This window comes from Zeus faber (assembly GCF_960531495.2).
Source record: "Zeus faber genome assembly, chromosome: 2".
Lineage (NCBI taxonomy): Eukaryota > Metazoa > Chordata > Actinopteri > Zeiformes > Zeidae > Zeus > Zeus faber.
This window is the reverse complement of record NC_137189.1, coordinates 16,429,597-16,445,972: the sequence shown is the minus strand read 5'-3', so window position 1 is coordinate 16,445,972 and position 16,376 is coordinate 16,429,597. Positions and strand designations below refer to the sequence as shown.

The following is a 16,376-nucleotide window of genomic DNA, read 5'->3' as shown; positions in this document are numbered from 1 at the left end:
ATACAATCCCCTTTCATTATCGGCGAATTTGGAGTTGTACCAAAGTGTTTTTCAAGTGTTTTTTCCATTGTCAACGTAAGGCTTCGTACCATTTTCACCATCATGCACTTAAGGTGGCGGGACATAATGACATTCAGAAACTTCTCGCGTCTCAAGCGGGTTCCTCCAAAACCACTCAGCAAAAGCTTAGCAACGCCTTCTGTGCGACAGGATGCAAATTGTGATTTATTGACAAATATACAGTATACACATCTCCACAAACGTATTTGGATCTCAAAATTATTCGAGATCGCCGATCACTTCTGAGTGACCGGGAAGGAGTTCTGGTCCATCAGCTCGCCCACTCTCTCCTGGAGGATCTGAACCACCTCCGCCAGGATGAACACATGGTTGTCGTCCAGGTCCTGGATGATGAACTTCTTCCCCAGAGCGCAGGTCTCGTCCAGGTATAGGAGGAACTGCTTCATGGCAGGATCGCTGCGGAGGTAAACACGTTCATCCCCGGGGGAGGTCAGGTGCTAGAGCAAGTGCAGTGAATTTAAATGTAAAAGAAAGTGTACACACACGTATAAACAGAATGACTGTGCTAACTAGTGATCCCATTCCCAATATACTCAACTAAATAGCAGCAGTGCAGCAATAATACACAATGATAGTACTGGTAATAACATGATATAGTTAACGTGTGTACAGCCATTTTGTATAAATATATCTTGATGAGCATTACATCATTACAGAAAATGTGTCGGCGCCGTAATAACAGCAAACCTGTTATTATAACGTTCATGTGTCAATGAAAAAGTTATTTAGGGGTTTGATAACGATGAACACAGAGAATCAAGATGTTACCATTCGACAAGGACTCCCTTGAGCACGTTGACCATGTCGACGGGCGGAGATCACGCCGGAGAGTTTCGATCGCGCTGTGCCTCGGGGTCTGATGCGGAACGCGCGGAATAACGCGTTTCTATTCGTTTCGTTTTTGTGAATCTACTGGAGGGAACCTCCTGGCGCCGCTGACGTCGCAGACGCGCGTCCGTTTGTGTTCCGTCGCCTGCGTTATGTTTGACGCGACGGGCCGGCGCTAACGCGTTAGCTTGTCTCCTACAGCGGGACGCAGCTCCTCGAAGCTAACTGGGCGAGCGCTAGCCGTCAGACTGGCTCATTGGATCTCGCTGTCACACAAGAACGAGTCTCGTGGCAGTCGGTATCAAATGTATGTAACGGAAAAATAAACGGTACAAATCGGTGGCGAGGAGCGCTACGGTCGCCTACGGGCTTTTGTTGTCGCTGGCAGCAAAGCATTGTGGGTGATTTAAATGGCTACGGAGGGATACGCCGTCGGTCCATGTCGATCGGCTCCAGCTACATCAGCGTCGAGACGAACAGTTGCGTCCTCCTTGCATCACAACCTAAACGTCATATTGACGACTCCAGCAGATATTGCATCGATTTTTATTTTTTATTTTATTCATGTAAAGCTGCTTTATTGATAGGTTGTATAGAGTGCATAGAATAGGTTCACCTTTGACCTCTACAACTTTCAAACCCAAGTTTATTCCGCAGTAACAAAGTCCCAAATGAATGATGCTCGGGGGGGGGGGGCGGGGGGGGGCGACACATCTCGGAACGACATTTCACCAAGGAGGGAACGCAAAAAGATAAAAAGGACACAGTCACGACATTGACCAAAGGAGAAGACGGGGAGGAGGGCGAGGCCTGGGTGGATTTCATTAACATTTGTCTGGTCGTTGCATTTAGATCCCAACTACGGTTCGGAGATTTTATTTAAGTATTAAAAAGTAACCCTTTGGCATTTGAAAAAGTGATTGGACAAGTCCCGGAACAAAAAAAAAACAACAACAAAAAAGACCAACAACAAAAACAAAACAAAACCACTTTTTCGTAGAAATTCACAAATATAGCTCAAGAAAGACATGAATTATACAAGTGTATACGTTGCTCCGAGTTGTAGGTGTCTTCTCGTAGATGGCACGCACACACACACACGCACGCACACACGCACGCACACGCACACGCACACGCACACACACACAGCATTGATGGGGAAAACCTTAAAACTATCAGCGGGGACATGCGATCCAACACGGTGGCGACAGCGGCCACGTTCTCTCAAGATCCTCGGGCAATGTTCGTCGCTTGGAACGACGACTCCCAGTGTTTCCAAAAAGCCGAAAAGGCACATTCTGCCAGGGGGCCCGCGTGGTGCGGACCGCGCTCCCAGGGGGGGCCACGCCGTCCTTTCAGGGCTGGTATTTCTGGTGGATGAAGTACAGCACTTCGTCCTTGGACAGCTTCCCGGGGTCGACCCGGGTCTGGGAGTCGTGAACTATGACCCCGTCCACCCACGCCCAGAAAAGCCGCTCCGAATGACAGACGCTGGGGGCCAAACACAACGAGTGCAGTCACAGTGGTTAGAAATTGGTTGTGTAAAATGAAACAGTCCTTTTCCAAACAAGACGTTCATTATTAATGCAGACTTATAGTGTATATTAAGGAAGAAATTCTGTATCACAATTGACAATTCGCAAATGAATGTAATGACAGCCACAAGACTGTATTTCTTATGTATTTAAAAAAGAAAAAAACGTAAACAAATATATTTTTTAAATATTTTCATGTTTTTATTACTTGCAACTTTCAACTTCCACAAGTGAATCAACCATTTGAATGCGTATTTTAAGAATTTGATAGTCGTAAGGGAAAATATACTTAATCACATATTAATTAATTCTGCTACATTTATTTAAATTAAAAGAGTCCATTTCTAAACTACTCTTAAATACCTAGTTCAGACTTAAATATTAACGGAAGGAATTTTGTATCACAATTCACCAATAAATATGACATCCACAAATCTGTATTTATAATGTATTTTACAATGAAAAAAAGAGGAAAGATAAATATCCCTCTCTGTCCACTAATAATGTCTTGTGTAAACTTTTACAAATAGATAATTTTATATAATTGAATACATTTAATTCAATTAAAATATCATATATACTACATATTATAGAATATATCTTCATACATTTATCACTTAAAACTTTTAAATGCGTAACTACCCATTCAAATGGTTGATTCACTTGTGGAAATTGAAAGTTGTAACTGATAAAAACATGAAAATATTAAAATAATTCTATAAATCCAACATTTTTTGGCCTTTAAAAATCTTGTTACAGATTTGTGGATTTTGTTTTATCTATTTGTGAACTGTGACACAGAATTCCTTCGACTATATACTGAATATTATCTGTTATTTTCAAACACTCAATCCAGATAATGAGCAGCATGTACGTACTGAAAGGGGGCGACGGAGCTCGGCGGCAGGCTGAAGGTGGACTCCTTGGTGGTCTTATTGAAGAAGAACTTCTTTTTCTGGTTCTTGCTGTACGCCATCGTCCACGGTTCTGAGAGACAGAAAAGGAGGACAGTTGGCATCAGGTCAGATTGAAAAACCCAAAACCCAGATGAAGGTCACAACAGCTGGATTACATTTTCAGTCGGTAATGTTTCCATGAAATACGAGAAACATTGTGGTATTTCCCTGAGTCATTACCATTGCACGGCTTCTATTTTTCCGACGCCTCGCTGGACCTTGAACGCATCACCCAGGCGCACTTTTCAGTGGACACGCTGACGAGTTTTTAAGGATTATTTTGTGTTCTTTTTGTTTTTCATTAATCCAGCCAAGTAATGTGGGCCGGTTATGTACATTTTAGTATATTTAGTATTTTTAGAGCTTATTGAGCTTATTGACGTTGTGACATTCCACTGCATATATGTATGACCCTATGTATATGTATGGGACAAATAACCACTTGAATCTTGATATGCTTGAGGAATCTCTATTCTAAGCAAGGTTTATTGTCGCATTTCAAAATGAAATTCAAGGACTTTTTAAAATATTATATCTTTAGGCACTTTTTTTTTTTTAATCCTAGAGAGAGACGGGAAATGGGGGTAGAGAGAGGGAGAGACATGCAGCAAATAACTGCAGGATTCAAACCCAGGTTGCTGCATGCGTTTCGACTATATGGTAAGCGCACTCATCCGGTTGAGCCACCAGGACTTTCAAGTACCTTTGGAACACAATTTTTTTTTTTCAAGTACTTCACATAAAACAAATAGAATCTATTTTCAATGTGATCTCTATTAATTAAAACATAATAAAACCTTAGTCTCATTGTCTATCATGTATATTATTATATCTATAATATATCTATTATTACTCTCATCATCATCTACTATAATAAGTCTATTTCCAACCATGCGGGATTCATTTAACATTTCCTGGCCACGTCATAAAAGCGATTCTGGAATGAAAAAAAATGTAATCACGTTACCATTTGAATAACAAAACCAGGACAAATATCACAGGTTTTCAATGATCACTTTTTTTCCAGGACTTTTCAAGCACTACAGCACAAAATAAGCTATTTTCAAGGTATTCCAGTACATTCCTGTATTTCTGAGGATAGAATTCAAGCATCTCAAGGACCTGGTTATAAGCTATTGAGGAAAAAACTCAACCACTGGGGGTTGAAAAGACATCAATAGGTGCAGGCTAAGCCCCTGCCACATTGGGTCCAAAAGGGAAAGTGTAGTAGAGCTATACAGGCATATAAGTAGTAATTTCATAGTTTTTTCATTCACTTTTCTTATTTCGATGACTCACTGACCGTTCACAGTCTTGATAATGTATAAACCTGTCGGCAGGAAGTGTCTGTCGTCTCTGCCGGTGTAGGACAGGCGGGGGACCCCTCCTGAACTCTTGGTCACCTTCATCTCCAGCCTAGGTGCAAACAGACACACAGGTGTCATGCTCCCTTCAGAGGTGCACAGGGATTCACCGTGTCCAAACGGCAGCCATCTTGTTCTGTACCTGACGAAGATCTTCTCCATTTCTTCCAGCCTGTAGACCTCCTTCACCCTGGGGAAGTGAAGAACAAAGATAGAACCCTTCATCTTTGTGTTTTATAGTCACTGAGGTCATTTTTGCTATCTAAATGAATAGGTGTGGTCAACATTTTGGGAGGTTACTCGACGACCATCGACTACCAGCTATGTTAAATAAAAGAAAATTGGCAACTAATAGAACATTTTTGTACGAGATCGCTTAACCTTTTCAGATTCTTTAAGGGTTGTTTTTTTCCTGTTTTCTTTAAATGGAAATTAAGTAGTAGATCATGTTTTGTCACCTGATAGGGTTCATGTCAGGTCTGCTGGGCTTCGACACGGCCTTCACAAACTTTTCTGCCATTTGAATTCTGCGAACAGACGCGGTTACAACAAATAGTTGTTTGTGACAGACTTGTATTGTGGAGCCTGCACTGCGCGAATGTTCTTACCGTTGGTTGAAGTGTTGATCTCGGACATCCGTGCCATTGAGGATGAGGGCATCGAGAACATGAACAGCAGCGATTCTGCGCTGAGCTTTTCCCTGAGAACAAAACAAATTAAGTGTTTACGGACCCAGAACCACAACGTGTCTAATAAGGAACATAGATTCAACAGAATCATAGAGATATATAAAAATATTTTTTTCTTTTCTCTAGTTATCAAGTTCTTCACGCCTCCTCTTTTGTCCTCCTCACCTCTCCTTTGAGCTCCTGGATGATCTCCACGCTCAGCAGAGTCTCTCTGGGCAGCTCCAGCTTGAAGCTCTCCAGTTTTCTCCAGCGCAGGGGCAGCTTGCCGTCCCAAGTGTAGATCTGGGATTTCTGCGTGAGGTTCGAAAGCCAGGGCTCAAATAAAATAACAGCAGCAAATATGTTTGGTCGCGTTGAAAGCGGTGTTTTCCGGGAGCCGGGACTCACCCCCAGCCCCAGCAGGAAGATCTGCTCTCCTCCCCCCACGATACACCGGAAGTCCAGGACGTGCTGCACCTTGTCCAGCGTGCTGGAGTTGAGCGGGGTGAGTTTACGCTGGAACGACTCCACGTCGGAGCTCTGAAGTGGATGAGAGGCAAAAGGGGGTCTGATGGGGACACAGATTCAGGAACATCAGGGGTATGGCGCAAGGAAGGGTACTGGCTAGGCTAGTTACCAGCCTAGCCAGTGCCCGATCCAGTGGGTTGCTCGGTTAGGACGCATGAGTTACCAGCTTGGTCGAATGAATAGTTGGCTTCTTATTTCCCCACCGCCAGCCTCTCAGTTACCAGGGCAGAGCAGCAAATCAGAACGCTTGAGGTTTAAAGCTTAAAGGATAGTGCTTGGAAAACCAAGATAAATGTTCTTCCAGAAAACGGGAAGTTCTCAGTAGACTGAAGCATACTATAATGTTCCACAAAGTAAAGGACCGCAGCTTAACGAGGGGACAGATAAACCTTTTGTGATGCGATGTCAGAACATTACATTTCACAAATGTGAAATGTGTTTCCGTTACACAATCTGATACAATCACCAGGGTTTATTCTGCCATTACAAAATGAAATTCAAGGACTTTCAAGTCCTTTTTCAAGCACTGTTTAATAAATAATATAATACATATAATACATTTTCAATGTGATATTTATTAATTAAAATATAATTTAATGCTAGTCTCTATTATTTATGAGTATATCTACTATATATCTTTCTATTATCATAAGTGTCTTTTTCCAAACATGCTGGATTAAATTGACATTTAACTTGGATAATTGATGTCGTAAAAGCGATTGTGGAACATTTTGATTATGTTACGATTTCAATGACAAAACCAGGGGAATATCACTAGTTTTCAATGATCAAAATTCTTTCAAGGACCATTCAAGCACTTCAGCGCAAAATAGGCTATTTTCAAGGTACTGAGGGCAAAATTCAAGTACTTCTAGGACCTGGTAAGAACCGTGACTAATTGAGGACACTTGACTGTTTTGAGCTTCATGTCTTTCAAAAGGACATTTATCATGGATTTTAGAGACAAAATCGTGGCCCCGTTGGACTGCAATGATGAAGGTTTAAAGTTTTTAAATTGTGCATCTATCCAAGAAAATAAGGTTTGCGTAATTCTTGTTTATCAAAAATAATTATTGTACCACTGTTGAAAAATAAAGGTTTCCTATCAAAACATTTTCCAGAATACAAGCTGACCTTAATCAATTCATAAAATTTTGACTTGGGGTCTGAGGAAGCAGGGGTGACTCTGGCCTTATCAGGAATCTGGAAATGACAAGAATTTTTTTCTTTAGTAGAAACACGAGAATGGAAGAATCACTGAGGATGAAACCGAAAAAGGAATAATTCATCTTAATTCCAGTGTGTGAGTTGTCCTCACTCACCCCCCAGAGTTTCATACAGTCCTTCCTGATCTCGGCCTGCCTCGACTCTGACAGAGCTCTGGACACACTCACACACACACACACACACACACACACACACACACACACACACACACACACACACACACACACACACACACACACACACACACACACACACACACACACACACAGACACAGAATCAATAACACACATTGAGAAACACTGAAACAAACGGAGATGAAGTGGGCGAGAAGTGACTCACGGGTCTAGGACGTAGGCGTGGATCTTGGCCAAGGCCTTGATCTGAACGGCACAGTGGCTGTAAGGAGAGATCCATTCGTCAGAAACCTGCCCCCTGCTCCGCCCCTTCAGGTGGGACGTGCAACCATTTGGGGCCTTTGCGGCCATCGTTCACTGGGTGTCTGTACCTCTCGTTGGAGTTGACCATGCAGCGGTAGAAGTCGGTGTCGTCCCGAATGACGGCCAGCGGAACTACTTCTTTTACGTCCGAGTCGGTGGTCTTCAGCTGGTTGAGCTTCAGGTTGATCTTGAACATGTGCTCTCGGATGGGGTCGGAGCCCGGCTTGAGGCCGCGGCACACTATGTACCTACAGGCGGCGGAAGAGGGAGACGCAGAATTCATGTGTGTAGCGCTTCACAATTCCATATCAAGGCCCTGGAAAATAGGGATGGCAAATTCAAAACTTCAAATAACTGTTTTGAAACGTTTCCAAACGGCTGGTTCAAAACTGCCATCTACTGGCAGAAGCTGATATTACAGTCGTTAAGTGTGTTGACCGCTCCCTTTTCCCAAACCCAATACCTACAGTATAACAGTTAATAGTTTTCATTCAGATACAATCAAACCGTCAGTTCTTTTTTTTTTTTTTTTTTTTCAAACCTGTGCTGTCAGCATGCTGGGCATACAACACAGAGTATTTGTATGCCATTGCATCCAGGACAGAGTTAGTGTGCAAGTGGAGTTCAAGTTCTCATAATTATGGCAGTAAATGAGGGAGGAAAGGAGAGGAATGCAACCAGGAGGGTGCTGGGGTGCACTCGAAGCAGGTGTGGTGGTGTGTGCGTATGTGATGGGACCGCCGTATTTGTGTGTGTGTATGTGTGTGTGTGTGTGTGTGTGTGTGTGTGTGTAAGATGTCCACCGGTGAGTGTAAATGACTTATCATAATTGGTACTTGTGTAGAAGGTCGGTATTATGTCGCGGCGCCTCCAAGCAGCGGAAAGGGCCCCGAAGCCCCCCCGAACTCGCAACCCTGTTGACACCCTACGGCTGCAGGAAAGCCCGAGTACCCTGCCCTGCGGCCTCAGAAGACCTCCGGGCCCCCAGAGAAGCCAGAGGGCCGTGGAGCAACCCCGAGCCCAGCCCTGAGGAGCCTTACGCAGTCCCAGGGAGCACGAGGAGACTCCAACCAACAACAACCATACCAACCCCCAGGTGCAGGCACAAGGCGCAGCTGCCGGCACAGAACCCGGGCCACGGGCGCAAGGCATGGACCGCAGGCCCGGATCCCGGCCCCACGGCGACAGACCGACACCCCGCGCGAGCCGCCTGCCCCACAGGCAGGCGGCTCGTCAATCCAGGGGCGCAGCAGGCCGGGGAGCAACCACGCAGACCCCCTCCCCCCAGACCCAAGCGTGCCCCAGCGCGCGCACCTCCCGTACCTGGTCTACAGCGATCAGCCAAGGGCGCAGAGCGGTCCGCAATGCACCTCCGCCATGCCGGGTAGCTCCGCGCCCCCATCAGGCCCTTGGTCAGCCCCCAGCCGCCGAGCATACGGACTACGGAACAGAGGGCGGCAGACGGAGCCCCACCCACAGCCCGACCTCCCAGCGATGAGCACCCGCGCACCAAGAGTATCAGAGGGCAGGTACTCGTCAGTTCTTGTACGATATAATGAATATTTCTTATAGTTCTTGTATGACATACCATTTGTGCATAACACAAATTCCCCCAGTGCAATAAAACATTTATATGAATAAATATTCATTATTCAGAACAATTTCATTGAAAGTTTTTCTTTTTGAAAATAATTTAGTGGCCGGGATCAATCATTGAGACATATCCCTTCTCAATACCCGGGAAACATTCCCGCCCTTTTAAAATGCAGGTTTCGCATATGTTCCAAACATGGTTTAAAACGCTGCATCCAAACCGGGAGTGCTGAAAAGTTAGCCATCTTCCGTGTCGAAATTGCCATCTCTTCCCCATAACCCCAGCATTTGTGACCGCTCCCGGAGTCCACCACTGTCAAGCATCCTAGTTTATTTCTACAATTCTGCCAAACCGTTCCACAAAATACAGATCTAGCGCAGTTTTCCAAAAGCCACAAGGCAAAGTAGACATAATTAGTAATGACCATCTATGGCTTCAGCACCACTACCAGCCAACTCACAAAGACACACAAAGGAATTTCACAGCCAATTCCTGATGTGACGGGGTTTTCACTAATAACCACAAGAGGCTACGCATTACAGTATTTATACCACAGCGTTTACATTGTGTGGGGGGGGGGCAACCGAAGCTTGAGCTGCTGACGCCAGAGTTTGCAACTTGTGCGTTCTAATAATTTTAAGAAGAAGAAAAAGTGTGCTCCCATTTAATAAAATATGATATTTTACAATATGTCCAGTTGATCGGTCCACTTGAGAGGGCAGAACAGAGACCGGCAGCTTGTGAGAAGTGCCGGTACACACCGGTACGCGCTTCAATAAGAGTAGCATAAGATAATAATGTTAAACGGAACATGATGCTGTGATATGATGAGTAGAATTAGGAAAAAAGTCCTTTTCCCGGCTCACTGAAAAGAGCCGACTCTTAGGGCTACCAAGCATTTCTTTTAACTATGAAATTGTATGAAATATTTTGTTTTTAATTATTCCACTTAAAAAAAATAACATTATTTATAACGATTTAATGTGACTGGACTCAAAGTTACTTATTGAGAAACAAGTGTTTTTCTTCACAAATCAAAACTGGATAGTCTAACAATGGCTAGCCGTCAAGGGCTAAAAAAAAAAAAAATTGCAACGTTTAAAAAAATAAACACAAAAATATGTGTAATCGAAAATCGAATTGTGACCTTAAAATCGAAAGTCATGTTGAATCGTGGATTTGGAGAATCGCGACCCCTCTAAAAAAATACATCTACGATAAATACAAACACATTGTTATTATTGGTTTTGTTTGGAGGAACGGGGACGCACAGCGGATCACGCAGTTGAGCAGGGATCGCGTTGTTAAGTACCAGGCAGGGACAAAGTGCCTGTTGTGCGTATTTTTCTGCCCTCACCAGTGGAGACGAAACAGCTAAGGTCGGCGGCGCAGCCGACCGTTTTTTTTTTTAAAGGTTAAAGTTCCGGGGGGAGAAAAAAAACCCCAAAAAACGAGAGGATAGCAGGGAAAAAGGGAAAAATGCAGGAAAATCCAAAGAAAAATGGGAGGGTTGACAGCTACACATTTCTTACACAGAACTTGGCTCTAAGGTAAACGTGACGCGATCGAGTTGTCTTTGCGACAGCAGTGCAAACAATAATACCACTTGAAAATGCGGTGGGGGGGGTGGTGTTGAACAATTGTCTATCCCCCCTTTAATTCAGTAAGAGTATTACTATCAAACAACTTCTGACCTGCTTCTCAAACCCAATTCTGTAACTCAGATCCCTTTTATTTTACAATTGGGGTTTTAGGTCCCAAAAAATCCCTAATAGGCGTGAAAATGGAAAGGTAATGTCCTACACATGCTTAGATGTGACCCACAGCCACCCAGATGGGGCTTACCTCTCGGAGTTGGCAGGCCGGCTGGTCACCGGCTTGAAGAGGGAGACCCTCTCAAAGGAGAGGTAGAGCAGGTAGACCAGACCCACGCTGAACGGAGTGAACAGGTCAAAGGTCTTGCATATAAAATGACCACCTGGTGGACACAAAGGACACCACTGTGAAAACCTCCACCTGAGGGTCAAATACTATAACCGACGGATAAACAAGAGACCTTTGTTTGAAAAAGTGAACATTATACAATCCCCTTTCTCTCGGGAGCTTGGGGTTATCCTCTGTATCTGTATTCTATCACTCAGTCTCTCTTGCTTTCTGACAAAAACGACACCAGCAGTTACGTACCGGTCCTGAGCGTCGACATCGCGGTGAGGAACTGGCAGAGCAGCAGCTGCTTGCTGAGGATCTCCTGGATGTTCTCCTGACCTTCCACAGAAAAACCCTTTTTGCGCCCACAAGGACCCAAACATTACTCACAAATCAACATCCCATGTTTCTAAAATCTACAAATAGACATGTAAAAAAATGAGCCTCACCCCGTCAGCCATGAGGAAGTGCAGCCCCCTTCTCTCCGTGCTCTCCATGACAAAGTTGCGGAAGGCGCTCACGTTCTCAGGGCGGGTGACGTCTCCATCGCCGTCCACGCCTCCTTCACCTACGACATCCAGAGGGAACAACTCTTTACAATGTCATAGTGGAAAGCTGGTTTCCCTCTTCCCCTCCAATAGATCTTTCCAGTATAACTGCAGAGTGTCCGTACCGTAGTATGGCTCGAAGAGCTCACTCGGCGCGGCGTAGAAGTCCTCTAGCTTGAAGTCGCAGGGTCCTTTGAGCGTCATGCCGAACCCCTTGGCATGCCAGCGCCTCCTCCACAGCACGTACTCCGAAAAGCCTCCGGGCCCGGCGCAGATGTCGCCGAAGTACAGCAGCTCCCCGTCATGCTCCCTCGTCAAAGATTTCTAGATATCCAGGAGATATTTTCTGTCTGTTTCATACAAAATTGCAGTACTGGCTGATGCTCAAGAAGGGTTCAAAATACAACATGGCAGCTCACCCCTTGTGAATCCTTTGGGTTGGAGAAAATGTGGTCGAAGCAGTGGTCGATGTTGGCCATTTTCATAGCTGCTCTAAAGACAACAAACACAGGAGATGTCTTGTTATTGCCTCTGAAACGGCAGCAGGTAGCTGCTTCGTACTCCATTCTGGTTTCCTTTAAATTCCTTTTCACTCTTTAGTTTATATTGCGGATACGTCCAAATACATGGAGTATTAATGCAAAAGAAGATAAGTCCGTAGCCCCGTCCGCCATCTTGGGTGTGCTGTAAACTCCGCAGCGACATGCGCGATGTCCTGCCTCCTGCATGCTCTACCCAGACTCCGCCCCTCGCCTGAACCAAACTGAGTATTTCCAGTAGGTGTAAACACATCTGACACGGACAATCTCCGGTTGTGTGCTACATGTGTGAAAGGGCAACTCCGGACAATGATTATCCGCCAGATTGACATCATAGAATTATTATCCGGACACCAGATTGACATCAGATTATCTGGACATTGTCTGGAGTTCATGTGTGAAAGCAGCTTTAAACTGTAAAGCGCTTTGAGTAATATGACTAGAAAAGCACTATATAAATGCACCCAATTTACCGTTCAGAAACGTAGCAGAATTGTGAGGCCTATGATGAGCAGTGACACCCCCCAAAAAGGCTGACCTATTGAGGAAGAAGGCTCCTCGGATGGTCTCGTAGGCGTTGGAGCGTGTCCTGGCTCTCCTCATCTCCTCGCCCTCCAGGTTGTCAAACACCGTCTGATCAGAGCAGACAGACAACATGGTTCTGGTTAAAAGCGAGCTCTGCCACCCGGCTGTTCCTGAAAAACCTCTGTTTTATGTCTCTTGAAAAGTAATTACTATTTTAAGTGTGTTTTTTATTACATAAAATCAAATCCATTGAAATATCTACTTATGCACAAAAACTGCTCCAAAACAGGCGCTCCACACTGGTTTTCAGTAATGCAGAACTTCCCATTTAAAAAATTTTTTGTCCTGTCATCAATCATACTGCCATTTTGCATATAGATTAAACTGTTCAGTCACTTTACAAAACTGTTCATTCAGGTGGTTCCTTGGAAACTAAAAATCAACACACCTTGCACCTCAGCACGGTGTGCAGGAGATCTTCAGTGCAAAACTCTGTCTCATCCTCGATCTTTAATTTCCGCTGTGAGCAACAACAGAGGCGAAAACAAAATAACGCCAGATGAGATTAGATTAGAGAGGATCAATAACACTGCACAAATATGAGGCTGCACATATTTCCAGATATATCTCATGCATGTGTGGGTACCTCTCCCAATGTCATCCATTTCTTCAGCTCGTCTGTGTCTGGGATCTGTGCGGAGCATTCTGGGAACCAGTCGACCTTCTCTACAGCACTGGGCTAGAGAAACAAACAGAGGGAAGAGAGAGGGGGGGGTTGAAACAAAAAAAATGAAGAAAGGTAAGAGAACGGGGGGAGCGATAACAGGCATGGATAATGATAAACATCAGAAATGGTGAATTTGCAATAATTATTCTCAGATACTTTAAATATATCTAAATCTGTAAACGCAAGTCATTTTTACTATGTTCTACCTCAGGTTCGTCTTGCCAGTCGATATTGAGCTCTCCCTGGAAACCCTGCAGCGTGAGGCCGAGACCCCTTCGCCCTCGCTGGGTTGAGGCCTCCACAATCTCCTTGCGCCCCTGGCCAAACTTCCCCAGACCATCGCCCTCACGAAAGCCCATCTTGGCCTAAAAGCAAAGAAAGTGAAGGAGACGTTTTTTATTTGCAGCCAAAGCAATCTAGTCAAGTGGCCCACACAGTGATACAGGTCAGCTATTATAGCAGCTTCTGCAACATTATTGATTCAACAGGGGTTAATAAAAAGAAAAAAGGTTTATTGTATGTAATTTCCTCCATATACAAAAAAAACATAATTCAAAAAAAAAAAAAATTTTAAATCACTAAACTAGATAATGGATGACGCATGAAAACCATAATTACAATACTAATAAAACAATAACCATAGATGCTGACAATTATTTATAGATAATTCATAGAATATGTGATTTCTTTAGGAAGGTTGTTAGTATCGCACCATGAGTTTCTGAGACACACTGTTGTACATGGAGAACTTGGAGCCATGTGTGTTGGCGCTCGTGTCTGGGACGTGGAGAGGTGCAGTGGACATAGAGAAGCCTGGCCTGTGGTCCTCCTGGTCACTGTGCGAGTCACTTCGGCTGGAATCTGGACAGGACGTCACCAGAAAAATATGCTTATGACAATTTCATTCATTTCGATCAATATCTTTTGAGCAACGTGGGCTGGAAACTTAAACGGCATCACTTCATGTTAAGGACAGTCATGCAGTGACTGCGTGCCGGCACCTTGACTGGTGGAGAGCATGGAAGACTCTTCGTCCGAGGTGGCATCATGGACGCGCTTCTTAGACCCCTGGAGTGGCGTCTCATTTCTCCGCTTCATCTTGGCATTAACAGGGGTGATGGCCTTTAATTATAAGCAGAATAAAAAATACATGACCTAAGGTGCTTACTCAGGGGCACACGGAAGACGAAGGGAAAAGGGGTACCAGAAAGTTAGGGCTTTAGAAACAACTGCAGATGATGGAAAATAACAGCAAGAATGTCCCTCTATGGACATTTTTCCCTTGGGGCGCAGATAGCTTGTGGTGAAACATGACTTTTATGCAGTGCTCCAAAATGCAGTACTGTCCTATATAGTTTCATATGCAAATCAAGATAAAGAGCAGTTTCTAACAGGATAGACATGGCAACAAATGTATTATAGTAATTCCGCCCCTTAATTGCTTTATTTTGCTGGAGGTAAGGCAGCGGGAATGATGAGTCATTGGGATTGGAATTTGGGAACAGTAACAAAATAAACAATAACGGAATGTGCAAATCTCCCATTTAATTCATTTTTGGCACCTGCCAAAGACTTAAGCTAGATGTATTCTTTATTCATCCCCAGAGAGAAATTGCAGTGTTACAGCAGCTCAATCAAAACAACAGGCAGCAATAATAAGTACTAAAAAAAAAAAAAAAAAAAAAAAAAAAAAAGGGGGGGGGGGGGGGGGGTTGCAATCTGCAATTAACCTAAAACACAACTAAGCAATAGACGAATTGGCAATATAAAAAAACAAAACTCCAAATCAAAAAATGACAATATAAGAAGCCTAATATTAACAAAAAATAAATAAAACGTTGGCAAAACTAGGCAATACACAATGAACCAAAAAAAAACTACCAACAATTTACACCTAAAAAAGGTGCAAGTTTAAATATATATATATATATATATATATATATATATATATATATATATATATATATATGGAAATATGGAAGGTGCAAAACTGCCATTTGATTTGGGTGGGCACTCGAGCACTTACAGCAAAACCATTTAAATTAGCAGCGTTCACATAAGTGAAGTAAATGTCCAAGCACACGATGATGTTAGTAATCCCGACACAGTTTAACTAGAGGTAACTAGCTCTCTGTGTCGCTCGTCGTGTTTAACGTTACCTCTGTATAACGCAGTTGTTAGAAACAACCAGCGACAGCAAGTTAAGCTAGCCAGCAGCTAATTAGCTCGTCTTGGCAGCATCGTGCGCAGGCCGATTCGCAACACAACAAAATCACGGATATCCTGCGACAGAAATGATATTCACAAAATGCACATGCTTTAATATTTACATGCGAAACTTCTATGATGTCAACATGATGTCAACACTGGCCCGCGTTCTGTTTCAGTTCGGAGGGGTCCTGGGCCGGAGGTGGACCCACGTACATGGCGTCATGAAAGTAATGCCCGGATTAATGCCTGAATGCAATTCATAATCCCAAAACGCCTATTTGGCATATCTTGACCGAACTGATATGCAATGAATAGTTTTAAAAAGCTTGATTCTAAATTGTTAAGGAAAGGTGTTGTTAAGGAAAATCTGTGACAATTTATTTAGCAAGATAAAACAAACAACAACAACAACAACGACAATAATAATAATAATAATAATAATGATCATAATAATAATAATAATAATAATAATAATAATAATAAAGATGACAGCAATAACAATAAAATAGTGGTACAACAAACTTAAATGTTAAATGATTATGCTATTTCAAATTACAATATGAAATTATTCCATATGAAAAACAATTCAATTTCTTTTAGAAAACCATATCTATTGTATATTTAAAGGGGATATTGTATATTATTTTAGAATTGTATTTAATATTTGAGTGTAATTAAATA

General features: G+C 43.3%; 2 protein-coding genes across 2 annotated transcripts; both read right to left on the bottom strand.

Moving 5' to 3' along the window:
- Positions 1-209: 209 nt before the first annotated feature.
- Positions 210-1,336, bottom strand: gtf2h5 (general transcription factor IIH, polypeptide 5). The gene is made up of 2 exons (XM_080021768.1): positions 850-1,336; positions 210-477 (listed from the first exon to the last, which is right to left on the bottom strand). The coding sequence occupies exons 1-2, from the start codon at positions 882-884 to the stop codon at positions 297-299; spliced, it is 216 nt and encodes a 71-aa protein (XP_079877894.1). The 5' UTR covers positions 885-1,336; the 3' UTR covers positions 210-296.
- A 151-nt stretch (positions 1,337-1,487) lies between these two features.
- cmtr1 (cap methyltransferase 1) lies at positions 1,488-15,884 on the bottom strand. Its single transcript, XM_080022105.1, has 24 exons — positions 15,815-15,884; positions 14,486-14,606; positions 14,197-14,345; positions 13,691-13,849; positions 13,404-13,496; positions 13,206-13,277; positions 12,771-12,865; positions 12,113-12,185; positions 11,819-12,017; positions 11,595-11,713; positions 11,404-11,500; positions 11,065-11,197; positions 7,694-7,873; positions 7,528-7,584; positions 7,283-7,340; positions 7,095-7,163; positions 5,841-5,972; positions 5,619-5,744; positions 5,373-5,464; positions 5,223-5,291; positions 4,907-4,954; positions 4,704-4,816; positions 3,323-3,431; positions 1,488-2,400 (listed from the first exon to the last, which is right to left on the bottom strand). Exons 2-24 carry the CDS (start codon positions 14,580-14,582, stop codon positions 2,265-2,267), a joined length of 2,475 nt encoding a protein of 824 aa, XP_079878231.1. The 5' UTR covers positions 14,583-14,606; positions 15,815-15,884; the 3' UTR covers positions 1,488-2,264.
- Between the last annotated feature and the right edge of the window lie 492 nt (positions 15,885-16,376).

What these genes read in the sequence shown, in the direction of transcription:
- gtf2h5 (XM_080021768.1), bottom strand. Translation starts at nt 884, where the DNA reads ATGGTCAACGTGCTCAAGGGAGTCCTTGTCGAATG. An exon ending in AAGGGAGTCCTTGTCGAATG is followed by an intron (nt 478 to 849) that starts GTAACATCTTGA and finishes TTACCTCCGCAG; the next exon opens with CGATCCTGCCATGAAGCAGT.
- cmtr1 (XM_080022105.1), bottom strand. Translation starts at nt 14,582, where the DNA reads ATGAAGCGGAGAAATGAGACGCCACTCCAGGGGTCTAAGAAGCGCGTC. An exon ending in CACGCCTACGTCCTAGACCC is followed by an intron (nt 7,341 to 7,527) that starts GTGAGTCACTTC and finishes GAGTGTGTCCAG; the next exon opens with AGCTCTGTCAGAGTCGAGGC. An exon ending in ACTGTATGAAACTCTGGGGG is followed by an intron (nt 7,164 to 7,282) that starts GTGAGTGAGGAC and finishes TGTCATTTCCAG; the next exon opens with ATTCCTGATAAGGCCAGAGT.